This window comes from Stegodyphus dumicola, chromosome 3, assembly GCF_044657685.1.
Source record: "Stegodyphus dumicola isolate Sdum_Otavi_A_Nest chromosome 3, ASM4465768v1".
In the NCBI taxonomy this organism is placed as follows: domain Eukaryota; kingdom Metazoa; phylum Arthropoda; class Arachnida; order Araneae; family Eresidae; genus Stegodyphus; species Stegodyphus dumicola.
This window is the reverse complement of record NC_140770.1, coordinates 270080710-270100043: the sequence shown is the minus strand read 5'-3', so window position 1 is coordinate 270100043 and position 19334 is coordinate 270080710. Positions and strand designations below refer to the sequence as shown.

Here is a 19334-nt window from a genome sequence, read left to right as displayed (position 1 = left end):
TTGGATATATGTGACTATCTCTGGGATGGGAAATTTACTTTATAAAGAAAACAATATGCATCAATATAAACATTCTTAATGAAAACCTGATAGCATCTGCAAGAAAATTACAAGACAAAATGCATTGCTTGTGATTATTATATAACTGCGTTGTAAAATAACTATGAGAACTCACACAGATTCTTCAGACTTAAATCTTATGGAACATGTGCGAAGTGAGTTTGGATAGCGAATAAGTAAACATGGCAATTTTTAGAAACCTGTATTAAAAGCAGTTCTTAGAAAAAAATAGTTTCATTAAAAGCAATTCTTAGAGATCAAAGTAGAACATTCTCACGTCAAAAAATTAATTACATCTATGCCAAAGCGCATAAAAAGTGTAATTTTAAATAAAGTATGTTTAATAAAGTATTCCATCATTTTCATTGTTTTTATTAAACCTCAACTTATACAACGTGTCCGAATATTTATGTAAGTTTATTTTCAAAGCATTAACTTTTTTTTTTTTTTTTTTTAACCCAAAAGGTTTCAAATCCCTTTTTCGAAAAGAAACTCGTTTTAAAAACGATGATCAATAGTTTGCATGAAAGAATAATCAAATCGCTTATATTTAGTTATTCAATATCTCTAATTTTTAGTAATGAAATCTGCAAATAAAACTGGAAAACACAAACGCCCGGAAACAAACGTGAGCTACTATATTATAAGCAATATGTCGTAGGCTTTCTGTTGACATTAAATAGTCAGAACACTTTGTTAGGCTGAGTGAGAATTATTGTAACATTCGAAATTAAAATCATATATTGGCATATAATATGCATCATTACAACATATCGCAGAGATTTTTTTAGCACTGTCAAATAACGCTTTATTGTGTGAAATGTAATACTCAACATCTGTGTAGAAAAATCAATATCTGGAATGCACAAACAGTATCGTAATATAAAATTTAAAACAGTATTTTCTCATTTTATTTATTTATTTTTTTTAATTCTGCAGTTTTTATTCCTTTATGGTATTTTATAGCTCATTAAAGTAAGAATTACCGTAACGTAAAACACCTCTCATCTCAGGTCTATTTGATGTCGCAGACAGATTTGAAGCGTCATCTATTGGTCACTACAGTTGCCAATTTTTAGACTTACGTATTGTTGTATTTTTAATTAATGTGTAGACAATTATTAAGTAATTTTTTATCGTTTATGTCTTAATTTGTATAAATCAAAGTTTAAAACGATTCTTATCTTCTCGTATTTATTATTTAAATACAAAAGATAAGAAAAGTTTATGTTTGGCATCCCGTGTGTATTGTATGTTTATGGCGGTCATTTTTAATTTGCTTCAGAACTATTACTTTTCTGTGAATGAAAATACTCATAATTTAGTCAACAGATTATTATTGAAACATTGAAAATTCCAAAATAACTCCTCTCCTTCCCCAAATATGACTTTCGCATGAATTTCATGACACAATTAAAATATGCAATTACTCTTCTGTTTCTTGTAATTGCAAATGCTGTGGCTTTAGAAATACGAAACATGTGTAAGACTACAAAACTCATAAATAAGTCAATTCACCTGTATGGTAGTAGTCATTTTCATTTTAAGGAAAATTATGAGATTATGAGCTATTTAAAATATTTTTCTTTGAGTGCGAATTTAGCGGTACTCGGCGAAGTGATAAAGTAAAAAATCTTACGACACCAAATGGATTTCAGCTTAATGAAATATGTAATCAGGTATTTGCTTAAAGTATGGAACTATTATGTAAGTTCTTAAGAATAATTTCCTTATTAAAAATTGCAAAATGCAAGTAACATCTGGATCTGGTTTTTTATATCAACTAGTATAAAGTTAAAAACGTAGAATTTTAATTGAAAATTGATTTTCTTTGAAAGTGGAAAATATAAGCAAGCAAATAGAAAGCAGTATTAGAAGAAAACGAGTTTCTGAGGTCCTTCTATTTATTTTTTATATTGCATTTTTAACTCATCCATTAACAGTTTTCTCTGACTTAGTAATGATAATTAGTTTAAAAATTTGAATGTTTTACTGATTGTTTGCAATGAATTTATAGCATGGTCCTCCCCCTTTTCCCTAGTAAAGAAATTTGAATCTGAAATATGCTTTATACCATGAAATGTCGAAAAAGTGTACTTGATTTATTAATGACACACTTATTCATCTAAAAAGTTCTGTGCTTGTCCAAACTTTTTCCTTTTATTTTTTATTACATCTGATAAAGTGTTTGGAGTTTGTCACACAATACTTAGTAGATATTTTCTTTTCCAGTAAATCTTATGAAATTTTGGGGAGAAAAATTTTGTAGCAACAGAGAGAATGATGAAAATAAAAATGGAGTATATTATAATTCAGTAAAATTTCTAAATATGTATTATTACTTAATAAAGCTTTACCTTCAAGAATCTGCAGAACTAATGAATAACAATGGGCCTGAATGACTCAGTGTTATTCCTTTTGAAATGTTAGAGTTAATATAAGAGGCAATTTAATATGAGATTTGTGCATTCGTTGCTCTGAATGAAAGAAATCAGGCTTTTTGTCTAAGGAAATTATAAATATGTGCATGTGTGTGTTAATTATATCTGTTTTAGTATTGATTATTATTTTATTGTTTTTATCTGTTTTAGTGTTAGAACTGCTATTCTAATATATATTGATGAACATTTATTTCAGCTTCTGTATCAAGAGCCATATCTAGGTATCAGTTATGAATATTCTGTTCCTGCCAGCTCTAAAGGTATTTATCCAGACACTTATGTTTGGATAACTGCTGATTTTGAAGCATGCTCACAGACATGTGGTGGTGGTAAGAAATTTATGTTTATTAGCTTATGAATATTTGGAAGCTTGAATACAATAATATGTTCAGTAAATTTTAGTGGTATTTCAAAACAAATATAAAACAAAAGATTAATTTACTTAATATACTTTAAAAATGCATTTTGCAGAATAATTTTGAAATTATAACTTTTTTTCATAGGATAACTATATAAGTTTGATTTATTAATATTAAAACTTACAGTGAAAGCATGCTCCTAGTGTTTTCATTTTCCATTTGAAATTTTATAAACTTGTTGGAGATGTAGATGGAGATGACATACATTGATTTCTTAAGGTTATTATTTTATAATTATTTCTTAAGGCTTATTATTACATAAATATAAAACAGCAGTATGATCATGGTTAACATTTAAATCAGATAAGGCTTTGGTGAGGCAATATTGTGCACAGTAAACAATTTATATACAGTTTTTAATTTCCTAAAATGTGATTCTGATGGCCTGCAGCTGACTAAAAGCCTTATTTATAACAATTACTTCATACATTTTTTGTGTAAGCTATATGACATATTCTTACAAGGAAAGTTTCCAGAAAGAAAAGTGTATGTCTTGCAGGATATCATCTGTCTTTTAACACCCATATTAATATTGTCTCTTAGGTAAAACACTGTAGATAGTATGCTTATTACTAACACCAGAAATAAAGAATGAAATGATGGGAAAAAAAATTATTTTTAGGTACAAAGATTTACATACTGAAAACCAAGCAGCAACACACTGCTGTAGTCTAGCATATATACTAATGAATGAATAAACAAAAAATTTTTATGTGATACAGTATTGCAACCATATTCCTAAAACTATTGAAAGCATTGTTGCATTAACAGGCTCTACAGTGTTTATCAAATATCTTTCTTATAAAATGTCATGATTTTGATTTGCTTTTTGGTGTAACTGTTAGCTTAGCTAATATCATTCTGTATGATATAACATTCTATATGAAAACAACATTCTTCTATATTGGATCTTTGATAGTATTAGAGAGATTTATAGTGTTATGTTAATCAAGTTCTTTTTTTTTTTTTTTTTTTTTTTTTTTAAAAAGAAAGAAACAGAAAGATATATTTTATTACAATGTTTTGTTCAACACCTCATGCAGAAATAGTGGAAAGTATATGTTCAAATCCCAGCATTGTTAACAATAATATATCACTGCACATTTAATATGGTAGCATAGCATGTTCTACCATAAATTTTATGCAAGTGTAATTTATCTTTCACACTTTTTTAAATTTCTTACACTACAAAAATATTCATATGTAGTCTGCAGATGTTTTTTGATCTAACATCTTGGAAAATTTTGGTACTTCTCTGTTATGCACCTGCTGTGCATTTTGGTAAGTTTTATAATTGTAAATCATTTCTAGTTACAAGAATTTGTTTATAGATAGCATATGCTCACACATGGTACTTTACCATACTGCATACATACACACAGGGTACTTTTCCATTGTAGACACATGCCAAAATGTCTGATTGGTACGTAAAGGAAAAATACCCAAATTTTTAACTTTTCACAACAGACTTTTATTTATTTTGTGATAATATGATAAAATAAAACTATTACTTGCATGTAATTTATGCACATTTTAATGATCCTTGTTTATTTCATTGGTTTACATGTAATTTTTTTCATTTGCTTGCTAAAGATTTGGTACTTACATATTAACACAACCACATCAGTAGTAGCTGCTGAATTTGTGGATTGTACCAAACTCTGGGAAACCATGCTCATAAAAATTCAGTTAATCAGCACTGCCATTTTCGTACATGTTCTTTTTGACTGCATTTCTAGTTCAAACGGGTTTAATAAACAAATCATGATATTTTTGGTGATTAATTTTAAAATATGGTCTTATAAGGTTATGAGACTGATGCACTGCCTATTGCACTACCTCTCCCTCTTTCCAGCATGCCTTCTTGGTGTAACGGTTAACACACTTGGCGCGTGTTTGAGAGGTCCAGGTTCGAGTCCCAGCAAGAGCATTGCTCATTTTTCATGTCTCCAGCATCAAAATAACCTAATGTCTCTACAATGGCACCTGAACTAAAAAAAGGTGGTAGATAATGATTCCTCACCACCAGGATTTGGAGAATGGGTCCCCTAATTCCCAGTCACCCTTTAAAAGGTGATGTATATAATGTATTTGCTCCTTCTTTCCAGCATCAAGATGTCCAGGTTTGAGTTACCAGTGAGGGCATTACTCACTTTTCCTGTCTTCAGCATCGAAATAACCTAATGACTCTACAAGCTTATGGAATTTACCAGCAGTGGGAGAAACAGTGGTGAAATTTCTGCAGGAATACAGAATTTTGCTAAAAATTTTCCAAAGAGAACAATGAGGAAATGCATTTCCTAGGGAGCCAATGTTTGCACGAAGCCACATTTTAGCAATTCTCTTATTTTTTTTAAGTAAAAACAGAGGGCTGAGTTCTTCAGGAGAAAAATAACAAAAAAGTTATGAAAGATTTTGAAGGATGTGTTTTATTTTTAAATGTATCATGTAATCCTTATTTAATAATTCACAATTGTATTTTAAATTGCTAAAGTATGTTTTTATTTCATATCTTGTGATAATATTTACCAATTACAACAAATACTGATCGTTCTGGAATCTTTCTAAAAAAAAGGGTTTGAAAACCACAAACTTGCACCCAACAAGTAGCTTTTTCCTTTTCATATGTAAAAAACTGCCATATTGCACCAAGATGGTTGTGTTAATACGTATGTACCAAAAATTTTTATATGTGTTTATGTGTAGATCTGTGCACTTAGAATATATATTCTTCAAGAATCAGATATAATTAACAAAAGAAAGTTTACTCTTATAAGGTAAATTTTTCTTCACCTTAATCCTCTTAATTTATCTTATCTGGTAATTATCTGGAAATATTCATCTAAAGTCCAATGAGTTTAGCACATTTTATTCATTTAACAGTTAAAACTGTGAACAAAAACTTTGAGGTTCATGTAATATTAATCCCTATTTTTTAGAAATTCTGTTGTACAGAACATTAAAGCTGCTTGATTACCTTAATTTATATCAGAAGCATTCCTTTAACACAGCTCATTAACACAGAGACTTTGCCTTAATAAAAAAAAAAAAAAAATGCAGCTTGTTAATCAATCTATTTTATTATTATTAAAAAGAATTGTGCATATAAAATTAATTCCATATTTCAAATTTATGTAACACTTCTTATTTTATTGAATTTTTAAGGTGTAAAATTAGTGTGCGGCTCGAATCAAAAATCGAAGGATGACTGTTTTTTGTTATTTTCTCCAACTTTCCAATTCTAAAATTCTATTGTGGTGTCAATTCTGGAGTAGTTTTTCAAAATAATATGGTATTTTTAATTCATAGTTAATATATTTAAACAATTTATGATTTCATTTACATGAATGCTTTCTTCCAGTTTTAATATTTTATATTTCTTTGTTAAAATTTTCTCATATCTTCTCATGTGTTCTTTCTAAAAATATAGGGATGCAGGTTAGACCTGTTCGGTGCATTCGCAAAAGTGATAGAGATATAGTTGATGATAAATTGTGTGATCCTGCCCTAAAACCAGATGTTAACAGTTCTTGCAATACTCAACCCTGTACAGCAAGGTAAACATAAATATTTTTGTTAATGTTGAATACAAAATAGTGAAAACTTAATGAATGGGATTTTATTTTTTCAGTGTAATCTATTTGGATTTTGTGTATATGAATATAATATCCAAATAATGGAATGAAATATGAAAATTAATGACACTTTGATTGATCTGATGAAAAGAATTACATCCTCTAAAATGAATAAAGGTGTGTCTTTTGTTTAAGTGCTGCCTTTATAGGTATTTTATCAAAGCAGATATTCATATTTTTACTGCTTAAAGAACAGCTACTCTATGCCTCCGGGTCTAGGACTTTTCACAATCATTGTTGCCATCTGGCCCTCGCCGCTTCACTGACAGCTTCGCCAATCAAGTAGAAATGAAATATGTAATAAAGGTTGCTTATACTATATGTATATATATTTGTTTACAAATATGGGATATAAAAAAACTACACAGTTAATTAGAAAATTATGTCAGTATCAAATGGGAAAAAATAATCACATTTCATAATTATGGGCTAAACCTCCATTGAGAAAACCCCTTCAAATAAACGCTTTACCTGGGGGGGGGAAATCATCAGTTTTTGGTAATATTTTAGTAATTATAGGAGCTGTGTTTAATTACAAAAGCTTTTTCCTTTTAAGACAGTCAGATGTATATAATACGTATAAAAAAATATTAAACTAAATAAGCTTAATAATGTAATATGGCAAGATACAATATATAGGTATGTGAAGAAAAATGTCTCGACTATTAAGTAGGTTAACAAAATAATTAAAGTAAATAATCTTAATATGATATGGCAAGATATGTTTGATGGCAAATCGGACCAACAGCATAATAGCAGGTTGGCGAAATGGTATGACGGTGAAGTCAAAACGGTGGTGGTGTATAGTCCCATTCCGCATGGCTCCAGACTACTGCTTTCCCTTAAAATGCATAGATTTTTTTTTTTTTTTTTTTTTAATGAAACTGATGTTGAATTTTTGGTATTTATATGTTATACCACCATCAACCATGAAGCTGTAGCCGAGCAATTAGATTTAGCACCAATTATGGATAAGCCTGATATAACAACATACTCATAAAATCTACACTTTGATTTGCCATAATTTCAATTTATTTTCAATAAACCACCTTTCATTTTTATGAGCAATGGTAAAAATTAACATTTAAGCTGTACTCTTTCATATATTTTGGAAAAGAAAAAATATTAGAATTTAGGATCTGCAGAGTAGTAAGCAGTAGATTATTTTCAATGTTGTAAGATCTTACCACCAAAAAATTGTGTATTAATAGGCAAAATATAGTTAGCTGAATATGTCTGACAAAAGAATATTAGATTAGGGTATTATGTTTGGATACTCTAATCTAATACTCTTTTGTTTGAAGTTTGGATACATAACATTCTAAATGAAGCTTCCGTTAAAATCGGAGAGTCTAACAAAATAGTTGTAATCAATGAAAGCCTTTTCGCAAAGTGGGTCACTGCTTGTTTATTAAAAAGAAAGAGGTGTCAGAATTCCGCAATAATTATTGCCACACCTTTGGTAAGATCTCTGCCAGTTTTCATGTTTCAATGGTATTCAGCTTTCACTGACAACATAATACTATAATACAGTGTTCTTTCCTTCTGTTCTTCAAATGCTTTACCTATTTCTCTGCTAATATTCTGAATTATGAACATTTATTTGAAGGGAAAATGAACATAAATAAATAAATTGTTTTTGAAATTTGTGGAATAATTAATGTATTTCAATTCTTGATTAGAAGTTACTGAGCCAAAACGTTATGACTATACCCACAATTTTCAATGAATTCATCTGGATGACATGGAGAGCATGTGGTTAAGTGGGAATAGTATTTAATTGTTGCTGGAAAAGGTAAGGAATCATTCCTGCGCTTACTTTTACGAGTGATGGGAAAGGCTGCTGATCTAAGTGAATTTGACAGAGGGCAGATTGTAATGTCCTAAAGACGTAGAACGAGTATCTCCAAAACTGCACGTCCGATCGGTTGTTTGTGATTTACCATTGTTAGTATTTATGCAAAGTGGATGGAAAATGGAAGTTATGCAAAGTGTTGCAAAACATCATATTTAATTAGGAAATTCTTTCAACCGTGAAAATTAATTAGGAAATTCTTTCAACCGTGAGATCTTGCCAAACATGCATGGCAGAAATTTGAAGGACCAAATGACTCTTTATTTATTTAATCAACATAAACACATCATTGACTAATATAAAAAACATAATTTTTCACATTTTGCAACCAACATTTATCAATTTCACATAGTAAATTGCATTTTCCTTGATGCCAGGATCCAGTTTAAATTTTAAAATTCTGTACTGCATGCTGTTCCACTGAAGACACGTCTCAAATTTTAATAAATTTTTCAAAATGGACTTGAAAAACTGATAAACAGCAGTTAACTTATATCTTTTTTTTTTTACGCAAATTAAACTAAGTTATCATCGAGAATTAATTTGGTTTGCATTAAAACCAAAGCATTACATTATGCTTATCCATTATTTGTGATAAATCGCTACAAATTAATGCTACTGTTTGATGATAGTTTTTGTTGATTTGAAATGTAGCCTTGTTTGTGCTTTAAATGGAGTTACAATTCTCTTATTTGCTTAAGGTATCCAACTATGTTCTGATCATCAATTTTGATGAAATTTTTCAAAACATTTCTATTATTTTATTTCAGAACGTATCAAACTTCCCAAAACTACTTTTATTTTATCCCTTCAGTCGTTAAAAGCAGGATTATGGCTCTTCATTTTCTATGCCATGAATCAAAATTTCTCTTTAAGAATCTGGAAGCTGATATCTAGAGGCACATAGACTACTGTAAATATCATTAAAAGGAGAATTTTTCATTTGAATAATTTTCATGATGTTCAAAAGACGATTTTGAGCATTTCTTATTTTTATTAAGCACTCTGAAGTAATATTAGATTTGTAATTTAAGTTTCATACTTGGCAAGATTTTCTTTGCTTTTATTTGTGTTTGCATTACATTAAACTTAATTTGAAAAACTTGATTTTTTTCCAAATTTGTTAGTTACAAAAAAACTTGAAATATTACTATAGTAATTTATTGAAACTTTTCACAAATAATTTATGAAATATTGTGAATTAAATGGACTAAAAGTTTCGATTTATGTACATATCTGAAATTTTTCAGACAATTTTGTAAATGAAAAGAGAAATTTCTCAAAAAATAGCAAGTACATGTGCTTAAACAGGTATATTTAATAGACATTTTATATCATTCAGATTTTAGTTCTTATACTTTAATAAATATCAGAAGCAAAGATAAAAGTAAATATTGATAAAGAATTTTATACGAACATATCTAGTGATCCTGAATTTTAATACATTTTTAACCCAAAATGTAAGAAAAAACAAAAAGTTATACTTTGATAATATTTTTATTGCCTGTTTCTATCATTTTAAGTAGTATTCTACTAAATAACACCAATAATAGATTTAATTCTAGTAGTTCTTGAAATCTGAGTGTCGAACATAGTTGGATACCTTAATTTTATGTTAAAAAGTTTTTAAAATTAAAAAAAAAATATTCCTATCAGTTGATTACTGAATAGTTGGGCTTACTTTAGTGTTTTGATACTATCCTAGTTTAAGTTTTAAAAGCACTTAATGTTCATGCAATATCAAATGTCTTTTAATCTTTAATTTTCTAGTTGTGAGATGTGTCAGATAACAAAAGCAAAACTTTTGTACAATTTTAATATTATTTTAAGATTAGAAATGTTATAAAGCACAGCATTTGGATACCTATGCCAAGTAGGTAAGAGCCAATAAGTTGGGATAATTATAAAAAGAAAACAGATCATAATATTTAATCTTTTTAAAAGTTAACTTAATCTTCTAATAGTATATGTGACATTTAGAAAATGTCACTGTTCTAAATGCTATTAAAATTAATAATAGACTTGAAAGTCCTACTCAGTTTGCCTTAAAATTTCCTCTGTGAAGATATCTTTTTTTTTTTTTTTTTTTTTTAGGCACATAGCCCTTGTATGGTTGGCTATGTTCAAATAAATGATCCTGCCAGCTTATGTCACCATTATATTTTGGCTTTTATATTCAGCAAATTATTTGTAATTTTGGAACAAGCACTTTATTGGAGAAGAGTTTTTTTTTATTTTGGTCTTTATGGTTGAGAATCAAAAACAAGATTTCTCCTGCTTGACACAAAATAAAAACTGATTAAAACTGTCCTAAATGTTTGAATTAATTGCACCAGAAAAGGAAAGTGGATGAAATTCATATTTGTTGTAGTCTTTCCAAAATTATCATTTATTTATACAAACTGGATAGTGAGGTTAAATCTTTATACCTCTGTTAAATCTGTATTCATCTGATATATTTTCAAACTTTATAACCTTTGGCAAATTTTAAGTTTAAAAGCTTTAATGCTGAATTAAAAGTATAACCTGAAGTCTTTTTTAGTGTTGCTAAATTATTGGACACTTAAAATTAAAGTGATCACACCTCCCGAGCTTTTTGGAGGACTGTTCCACGTCCCGCCGATTTTTAAAAATGTCCCGCTTTTTAGAAAACATCTGCATTTCTTATTTTAAATGTATTGTAAAAATATATTATCTATTATTTATTAATTATTATAGTGAATATAAAGAAATAAAAAAAACATATAATGCATGCAGGCGATTTAGCGAGTTAGATTTACTTGGTGGTGTTCGATCACTGTCGTTACGTCTTGTCAAGGAATATGTATTGTTAATGGAGGAACGGCTAGCATTAGCTGAAGGCCTATTTCACCATAAATCACAATCAAAGTTTCAGATCAATTGATTGTACGTCCCAAATGATCAAAACATTGTACGACAAAAAATTTGCATGTGCAAGGACAAAAACCGAAGCAATTATTTGTAATGTTTTTTCACCATATTCGTTTTCACAATTGCAGAAAGAATTAGATTTTTAAATGCACATTTATACCCATATATCATGATGCTAGACTTTTTGATCCACAAACAGAAATTAAAATTAGAATATTAGATTTTGTTTCATTGCCGGGTGAAACTTCACAAATAATTTTTGATTCAATAAGTACTATTTTAAAAAAGAATAATTTTAACAATAAAGTTATTGCCTATTCTGAGGATAACACTAATGCAAATTTTGGTGGAAAAGCTAGAAGAGGCATCAATAACATTTTTATGAAACTTGACAAATGTTTGAACAAAAAAAATTATTCGAGTAGGTTGTGCAGCGCACATTCTACACAATGCTATTCAAACAGCATCTGACTTGCTTCCAGTGGATGTTGAAAATATTACTGCAAAAATTTATTCGCATTTTTATATATATATACTGTGCGTGTTGAAAGTTTTAAAGATTTTTGCGAAAGCGCAGAAATTGAATGTAAAAGAATTATTGGTTACAGCAAAACATGATGGCTAGCTCTTTTACCAGCTGTAGAAAATATTTTTAAAATATGTGAACCAATAAAATCATGCTTTTTATCACAAGATAAATGTCCAAGAATATTGCAGCTCTTTTTTGAAAATGACGCATCACAAATTTAGCTTCAGTTCATCCAAACCAAGCTACATTATTTCACAAATGCTGTGAAAATTATTGAAGGGGACAAAATTACAATTGTGGAAGTGCCAAATGAAAATAATTTAAAAACAAAATTGCGAGAAAGAATTGATAACGATTACTTTCCTTTAGTTATTCAAAAGGGGATCACTAGGTTGGAATTACAAGGTGCCATTAAATGACCTGATTTTCTGAAAGAAGTCAGAAACTTTTATAATAACTGCTTGGAATATCTTGAAGAACGGAGAGTTAAATTAGAGAATATTAAAAACTTTCATTGGGTGACATTAGAAAAGGAGATTTTATGGGAATATGTGGAAAAATCTTTTTAATATATTAGTAACCATTTTCCGAAAAATAATATTTGTGAAAATGATCTTTTTGATCAGGTGTTATTGGTAAAAAGATATATTACTGACGAAAAAAATTAAGTGTTAATTGTCTGCAAATGTGGAAACAGACAAAAAATGAACAGAGTTATTCCTTCATTTTAAATAAAATAATATTCCTCATGAAAATATTTTGAAAATTGTAGAACACTCGCTCTCCCTTCCAGGAACAAATGCAGCAACAAAACATGTTTTTTCTAGTATTAATAAAATATGGACAATTGAAAAAACACAGTTGAACATTAAAACTTTAAAATCTAATTTGACTACTTCATGTGAGAAATTTCATGACATTTTAATAAATGATCCGAATCTATTGCAAAGTATTCACTCGGATAAAAAGTATGACCGTGAAAGAAAATCATAATTTTTTAAAATAAAATATTAAATTAATTTTAAAATGTAATATTCAAATTATTGCTTTGTACAAATATTTTTATAATTACCAATAGTTGATAATAAATATGTTTTTGTATATTTATACATAAATATATAAAAGTAGATAATAAAATATATTTTTTGAATTATTGGTCTGCTTTCATAACTAAATTATAATTCTCATTTCATTCCATTTGTCCCACTGTGTCTGAATGAAAATGTGGTCACTTTACTTAACATGCATAAACTAAATTTTCATCTTCATGCTATAGTTGGCAAATTGGAGACTGGAGTGAATGCAGCCAAACTTGTGCAGGTGGTAGTCAGTTTCGTCTTGTGGTTTGTCATCAGCTTATCGAGGGAAATTCTATCATTGTAGATGAGGAACTGTGTCAAGAGTCAAAACCTATTTTCATGCGTGCCTGTAATTTAGATAAAGAATGTCCTGACTGGGTGATTGGAGAATGGTCGGAGGTACAAATTTATCTTATTTTAAACAGCTATAAATGCGTAATACATGTTTTAAGCCAATTTTTAAAAACTTAAATTAAATGTTATGTAATTAAATGATTTTAAGGTACACCTTGCACAAAAAAAAAAAAAGGGATAGTTCTATATCTCCCATTCTCCTGGACCGATTGTCGAAATTTAACTTGTGTTGTCCATGTCTCAAAAACGCAACTTAGGATATATATTAGATTTATATATAACAGTGTTCTGTCATAGGTGTTTTGACACAATATCAGACTTTTCTGAAATAACATACCAATTTTTTTCCATATTTTGATTCTACAACTCAAATTATGCCTAGATATTAAATTTTGGTGAGAAATTTATAGAGAAATTAAAAAATTTTTCTTGGCACATTTTTTTCAATTTGCACCAAGAATAATTCACTTGGCGAACTACTTAATTTATAGCAACCAATTTTTTTTTTCCTTTTTTTCGTTGTACACAAGCAGGAAAAAAAAGGTCATCGTCCATACTTTCAAGTAATTTTAACAAAGTACATAAATCGCATTTGGTGTTATTATTGCTAATAACAAATATGCCAAATTTCAAAACATGCCAGTACGTAAATTCGCATGTATCTTAGGAAATTTTGAATAAAAAACTAATTTTTTGCGAGTATGCATAGAAGTACATCTACTTTAAGATGATGGTAAAAATATCATAGGTTGTAATTCAAAAATGTTTTTCAAAAAATTTATAAAATTTATTTTAAAATACAAATTTTAAAATAAATCATAAAAAATTGGCGGATTTTATTTGGAATGCACTTAAATTTCAAAATGCTAAAATAAGAATCAACTAAGCTTAATAAAAAATGAGATACTAATAAATATATACCAAATTCAATTAGCCTGGAGGAGCTAAAATTCTGAGAGCTAATTTTTTAAAAACTACTCGTGGAATTTTTACAAAACTTGACACTGACATTTGAGTCGTAAAATTGAAATATGGAAAAAAATTGGTATGCTATTTTAGAAAAAGACCGATTTTGTGTCAAAATACCTAGATTAGAGCAATGCTACATAGAAATCTAATATATATCCTAAGTTACACTTTCAAGACATGGAAAACGCAAGTTAAATTTTGACAATCTGTCCAGTAGAATGGGACATATAGAAATGTGCCCTTTTTTGGTGTGTGTGTGTGTGCAAGGTGTACTTTTCCGTTATGCATCTGCCATGCATAAGTTTATTAACTGTAAACACAATGAAATGTGTTAAATTAAACACACATTCAAACAAAGGGTTAGATCCCCAGATGGTGTTATCATCGGACTGAACTTCTTATGAGTCTTTACTCATTTAATTTATTTGAACTGATGTTCAAATGTGAAGATGTATTTTAAATCTCCAGTAAAATAATAACAGTATAATAAATTGTCTTCTCCTGTAAAATAATGTCTTCATGTCTAACTTTAAAAACTGACTTTTTAGCTGTGGTTCAAGCAACTAAATAAAAACATTTTAAATTTTTATAGTGTGATAGTTCGTGCGGCTCTGGAAATCAGACTCGAACCGTCGAATGCAGATCGAAAGAAAATGATGAAGTCATGGAAGAATCATTGTGTGATTTAGTCAGGAAGCCGACTGATTTTCAGAATTGTAATCTTGGACCATGTGAAGGAGTGGAATGGATAGTCTCCGACTGGAGTGGGGTAATGTGAGCCAATTGATGTTCTAAGTTATTTATTTTTTAGTTAAAAAACTTAAGTTTATGTTGAACTAAAGCTAAGCTAAGTGAAAACTTAAGTTTAAGCTGAAGTAAAGCTAAGCTAATTGAAAACTTAAGTTTAAGCTGAACTAAAATCTGTGTCGAATGATTAGAATAAGCCAAGGAAGCAATATGTTCTACTTTTTAAGAATACTGTGAGTAATTTAAATATTTCAATAGATCTTATGACTTATACTGCGAGTTCGGTTTATGAAGCTTAAAATCTTTTAATTCTGTTAAAAAGATTACTTGAATTCCTGCATTATATTAACAGTTTATTAAACTGTTAATATAATGCAGCTCTGCAGCATCTGTTTATTTATGTGAATTTGATATCAATGCCTTATTACAAAATAATTATAAATAAGGAATTCAAGTAATCTTTTTAACAGAATTAAAAGATTTTAAGCTTCATAAACCGAACTCAAATAGACCTTTGTAACTAAATTCAAAACTTGGTACTTTTCTGTTTAGCTGGCGCAGGAGATAAAGTCGGCAGTAGTGATACAACTGATGCCAAACAGAATAGCCTCTCTGGTAACCTTTTACGCCTCATTTTCAAAAGAAGTTGAAGCCATTTCTTATCAGATTGATTGTTTCTTTCAATACTGGCATAAAATTACATAAAATTTTTACCAGATAGCTCAACTTTAAACCCTAAAATCATTCACGCTGCCAAAACGAAAATCTACCATTTTATCTAAAGAGCATGAATAATAACATAAAACAAATATCCTAAATGCATCATTTTTAGATTTTATGTGATAATAAATGAGTTAATGATAAAATTACATAAAATTACATAAAATTTTTACCAGATAGCTCAATTTTATGCCCTAAAGCCATTCGGGGTAATTAAGTCAACTAGGATGCAATCACACAGTTCACCCAAAGGCAAAAATATGGAAAAAGTAAAGTCAAGAGTTAAATTCATCAATTCTAATGAGAATGCTCTAGTGAAGTAAAGCACTGCAGTTTTACATAATTTCTGAGTGAACTATTCATACGAATTGAAATAATTCTTGCATTTTAAACTTTTATTTCAAATTAAGATTTAACTTGAAATTTATGCAGATAATTACTGAGAGAGTTAGAGTTTTGTAGCGCAGTTTACGTGAGATGAGATCACTTGGGGTCACATGATATGAACCAGCGAATCAGGATGTTGAACCATGAAAGCATAGTTAATTCTTAAATTAATGTCTTTTTACAAATTTATTGTCTTTATTTATTTGCTTTTTATAAAATTTTGAATGATATTAAAATGTTTATGTCTTCAAAATAAAAAATTCTTAGAACAAACATCTGTTAACATTTTTTACATGTATACTGTATCGTGTCGCCAATAAAGTCTGCTTGGCGAGATTTGTGCTGGCAAAATGGGAAAGTACCCCAAATTTTAATTTATTAAGCATTGCTATGTTTATTAATGAAATTGAAAGTGATGCTTGGGTCTGCATTTCATTCTTCTTAATCTTTTAACTCCTCATTTAGCAGTTTATTTCTAGACGGCATAAAATTTCAGTATGTAGAGGAAGTTAAATGTCAAGGAATCTTTAGTTTAACACCTTCACAGTGGATATATCATATATACATCAGTGTTTCATCCACTTGTGTGACAGCGTGCTGCTTAGTGCAACTCACCTTGGGGATGGTGAGCTGTTGCAGTAGTATAATCTTGCAGGACAGGGTATTTTGTGTCGCTAAGCCTAACTTTAAAAAATATCATCAATTTTTTTTATGAATTGCTTTGATTCTTCCTATAATGATATCTAACAGTAATATAGTCATAAGTACATAATATTAATACATTCTGAAAAAATGTAATTAAAATCTATATACAAAATAAAATATTTGACACATCTTGATTAAGTGTGTACAAATCTTATCTAAATCTATATCTAAACATACATAAAAAGTAATAAAATATATCATTAAATATTATAACATATATGATTCAGAAAGGAGACAGTGTGTGATAGTCTAGTTGGTAGCATTTCATTAGCTGTGAAATACATTTTGAGGTCAGGCTTTTTAGTTATTGTAGAACTCGTATATTTGAAAGTGTATATGTGATATGCTCATCTGGTAGATCAATGCAAGTGGTAACGCACTAATGCATCACCCGGCTGCTAGTGACATTTGGGGCGTATATAACACACCCATCTGCAGAGGATTTCCATTTCAGCAATATAACATTCCAAAGGGGTTAAAAAGATGCCTCAGCTCTTGGGGGGAGGAGGAATGAAGCATTTCAGTATGGTGCTGATAATAGGCAAACAGTATCTCTTTTTTTCTGAATCTACTAAACATAAAATGCAAATCAAATGAGAAATACTTATAATATTAGTTGCTTTACCTCAGTGAAAATTATAAGTTCATATACATTTTATTATTTCTTATATGTGATTTAGCATTTCTTATTATAGTGTGAAGGTTCTTGTAGCCCAAAAATGGAATCCAGGGAAGCTCATTGTGCAAATGAAGATGGTGTGGTATTTCCAGATGATGCTTGTGAAGCTAGCAAACTCCCTGAACTTACTCGACCATGTGCCAAAACAGAAATGTGTGAGCCCATGTGGCATACTTCTGAATGGACTGAGGTGAAGATTTTGTTATATGAAACTTCTAAAATAGCATATTAAATTACCATAATTAGTTTTTTAAACAATAATATTTAATTCCAAAATTTTTTTTGGGCCTGATCAGTTACTGAATGTTTAAAACTGCAGAAAGTTTAAAACTGCATTTGCATTCTGATCTCAGCCACTGGCTGCAGAATGGGTTCCTGTATGGGTATTTTCATGGTATTCCCATAGTCCTTTTAGAAAGTCCTCTTTGTTTTTCTCTCCATTCAAATAATTCTGAAATATTTTTGCTGTAATAAGTTATTTATTTGTCCTACTTCTTGGGAGAGGGGGGGATAATTCTCCTTCTGGCAGCACTTTAGCAATAAGACCAATAATCACTGGTTGTTTGACCCTAGTTCATATCCTGATGAACAGTTTGACTGTATGGGAGTTTTCTTGGTTTCCCCCACATGTAATGTGAATATGAGTCAGATTTTTTTTTTAAATGTCCTCCATGAAGCCATCTCTCTCCTTGGGTAGTGTTCCCCCCAACTCTTACATGTTTTACGATAATTTAAATAAACTTAGCCACAAAAGTTTTGGGGATTGTAAAACCATGTTAAAAAAATTATTTTCTGTGGCATTTATGAATGTGTTTTTAACAGTAATTAATGCTTTCAGGATAGGAGACATGCATTTATATCTTTGTATAAGCCACTAGTCTTCTTAAGGGATTAAAAAAATAACTACTTTTTAAAATAAGTAGCCAATAAAATTTTAATCTAGAAAGCATTTATAACAGTGCAACAGACACAGAACTATCCTAAAAACAATACTTCTAACAAATGGTATCTTTGCTTACTAAATGTATATTAAGCTTAATGGGAAGAAAGCACATAATTATAATGACATAAAATAGAAATATTTTTATTTAATAGTTCATTTATATTTAGGTTAGTCATTAAAAGTTTAATCTTTGACATTTCCTCTAATTACTTAATTTTTTTCTGCCATTGGTGGTGAAATGCTGAAAACTTCAGAATAAAAATGTAAAGTTCATGTGTATGAGAGTCCATTTCAATGAAATACATAAAATAAAATTTTTATATTACAAATTACTCCAAGGTAAATTTTTTTTTTAAATTTAAAGATTACAGATTAGGGATTTTAGATTGGATTTATTAAATTATGGCAAAACACACTAGAGGTATGCAGAGATATGTAAATAGAAAAGATGTCATCATGGAGGATTTTCTAAAGGAAACTAACTTACATAATACTTGGGGAAAACTGTGAAAAACTGCATGCAGCCAGCTTGTTTGCCAGGATTTGAACTTGTGCCAAACTACCATGTTCAACTGCCCTATCCAATCAGCCACTGTTGTATATAAGCTAAGTGTTATTTGTGCCTGAGTAATTTGATACAGAGAAAAAAATTATTTAACAATTTTAAAAAATTCCCTGTCCTCAAATGACCATTCTATTGTTTGAGAGTTGACTTGTACTACTTATAAATTTAAAAACAATTATATTAGTAAAAAATAAAGTAGCTAGCATTTGTGAAAAATAGGTTTCTTGAAAATGCTAAATATTGAGGATTTAATGATTTATTCTTCAAAAAGGCCTTATCAAAAATATCAGACTTAAATGAGAATATAGTTTCTAGAATGTCAGGTTATTTAAAACTTTTGATTTAAGTATCAGCA

At 29.2% G+C, this 19334-nt stretch overlaps 1 protein-coding gene across 5 annotated transcripts in view; it reads left to right on the top strand.

Moving 5' to 3' along the window:
* LOC118192400 (papilin-like) overlaps nt 1–19334 on the top strand; it is a 198655-nt gene that overhangs the window by 79912 nt on the left and 99409 nt on the right. For 3 of the 5 annotated variants that reach the window (XM_035363369.2, XM_035363363.2, XM_035363384.2), the window contains exons 10-14: nt 2698–2830; nt 6351–6477; nt 13108–13309; nt 14826–15002; nt 17488–17661. In XM_035363369.2, the coding sequence (XP_035219260.1) occupies nt 2698–2830; nt 6351–6477; nt 13108–13309; nt 14826–15002; nt 17488–17661 (813 nt within the window). Of the gene's footprint in view, nt 1–1115; nt 1186–1378; nt 1768–2697; nt 2831–6350; nt 6478–13107; nt 13310–14825; nt 15003–17487; nt 17662–19334 lie in introns of those variants that run through there. The other 2 variants (XM_085814135.1, XM_035363375.2) reach the window with 2 other exon arrangements.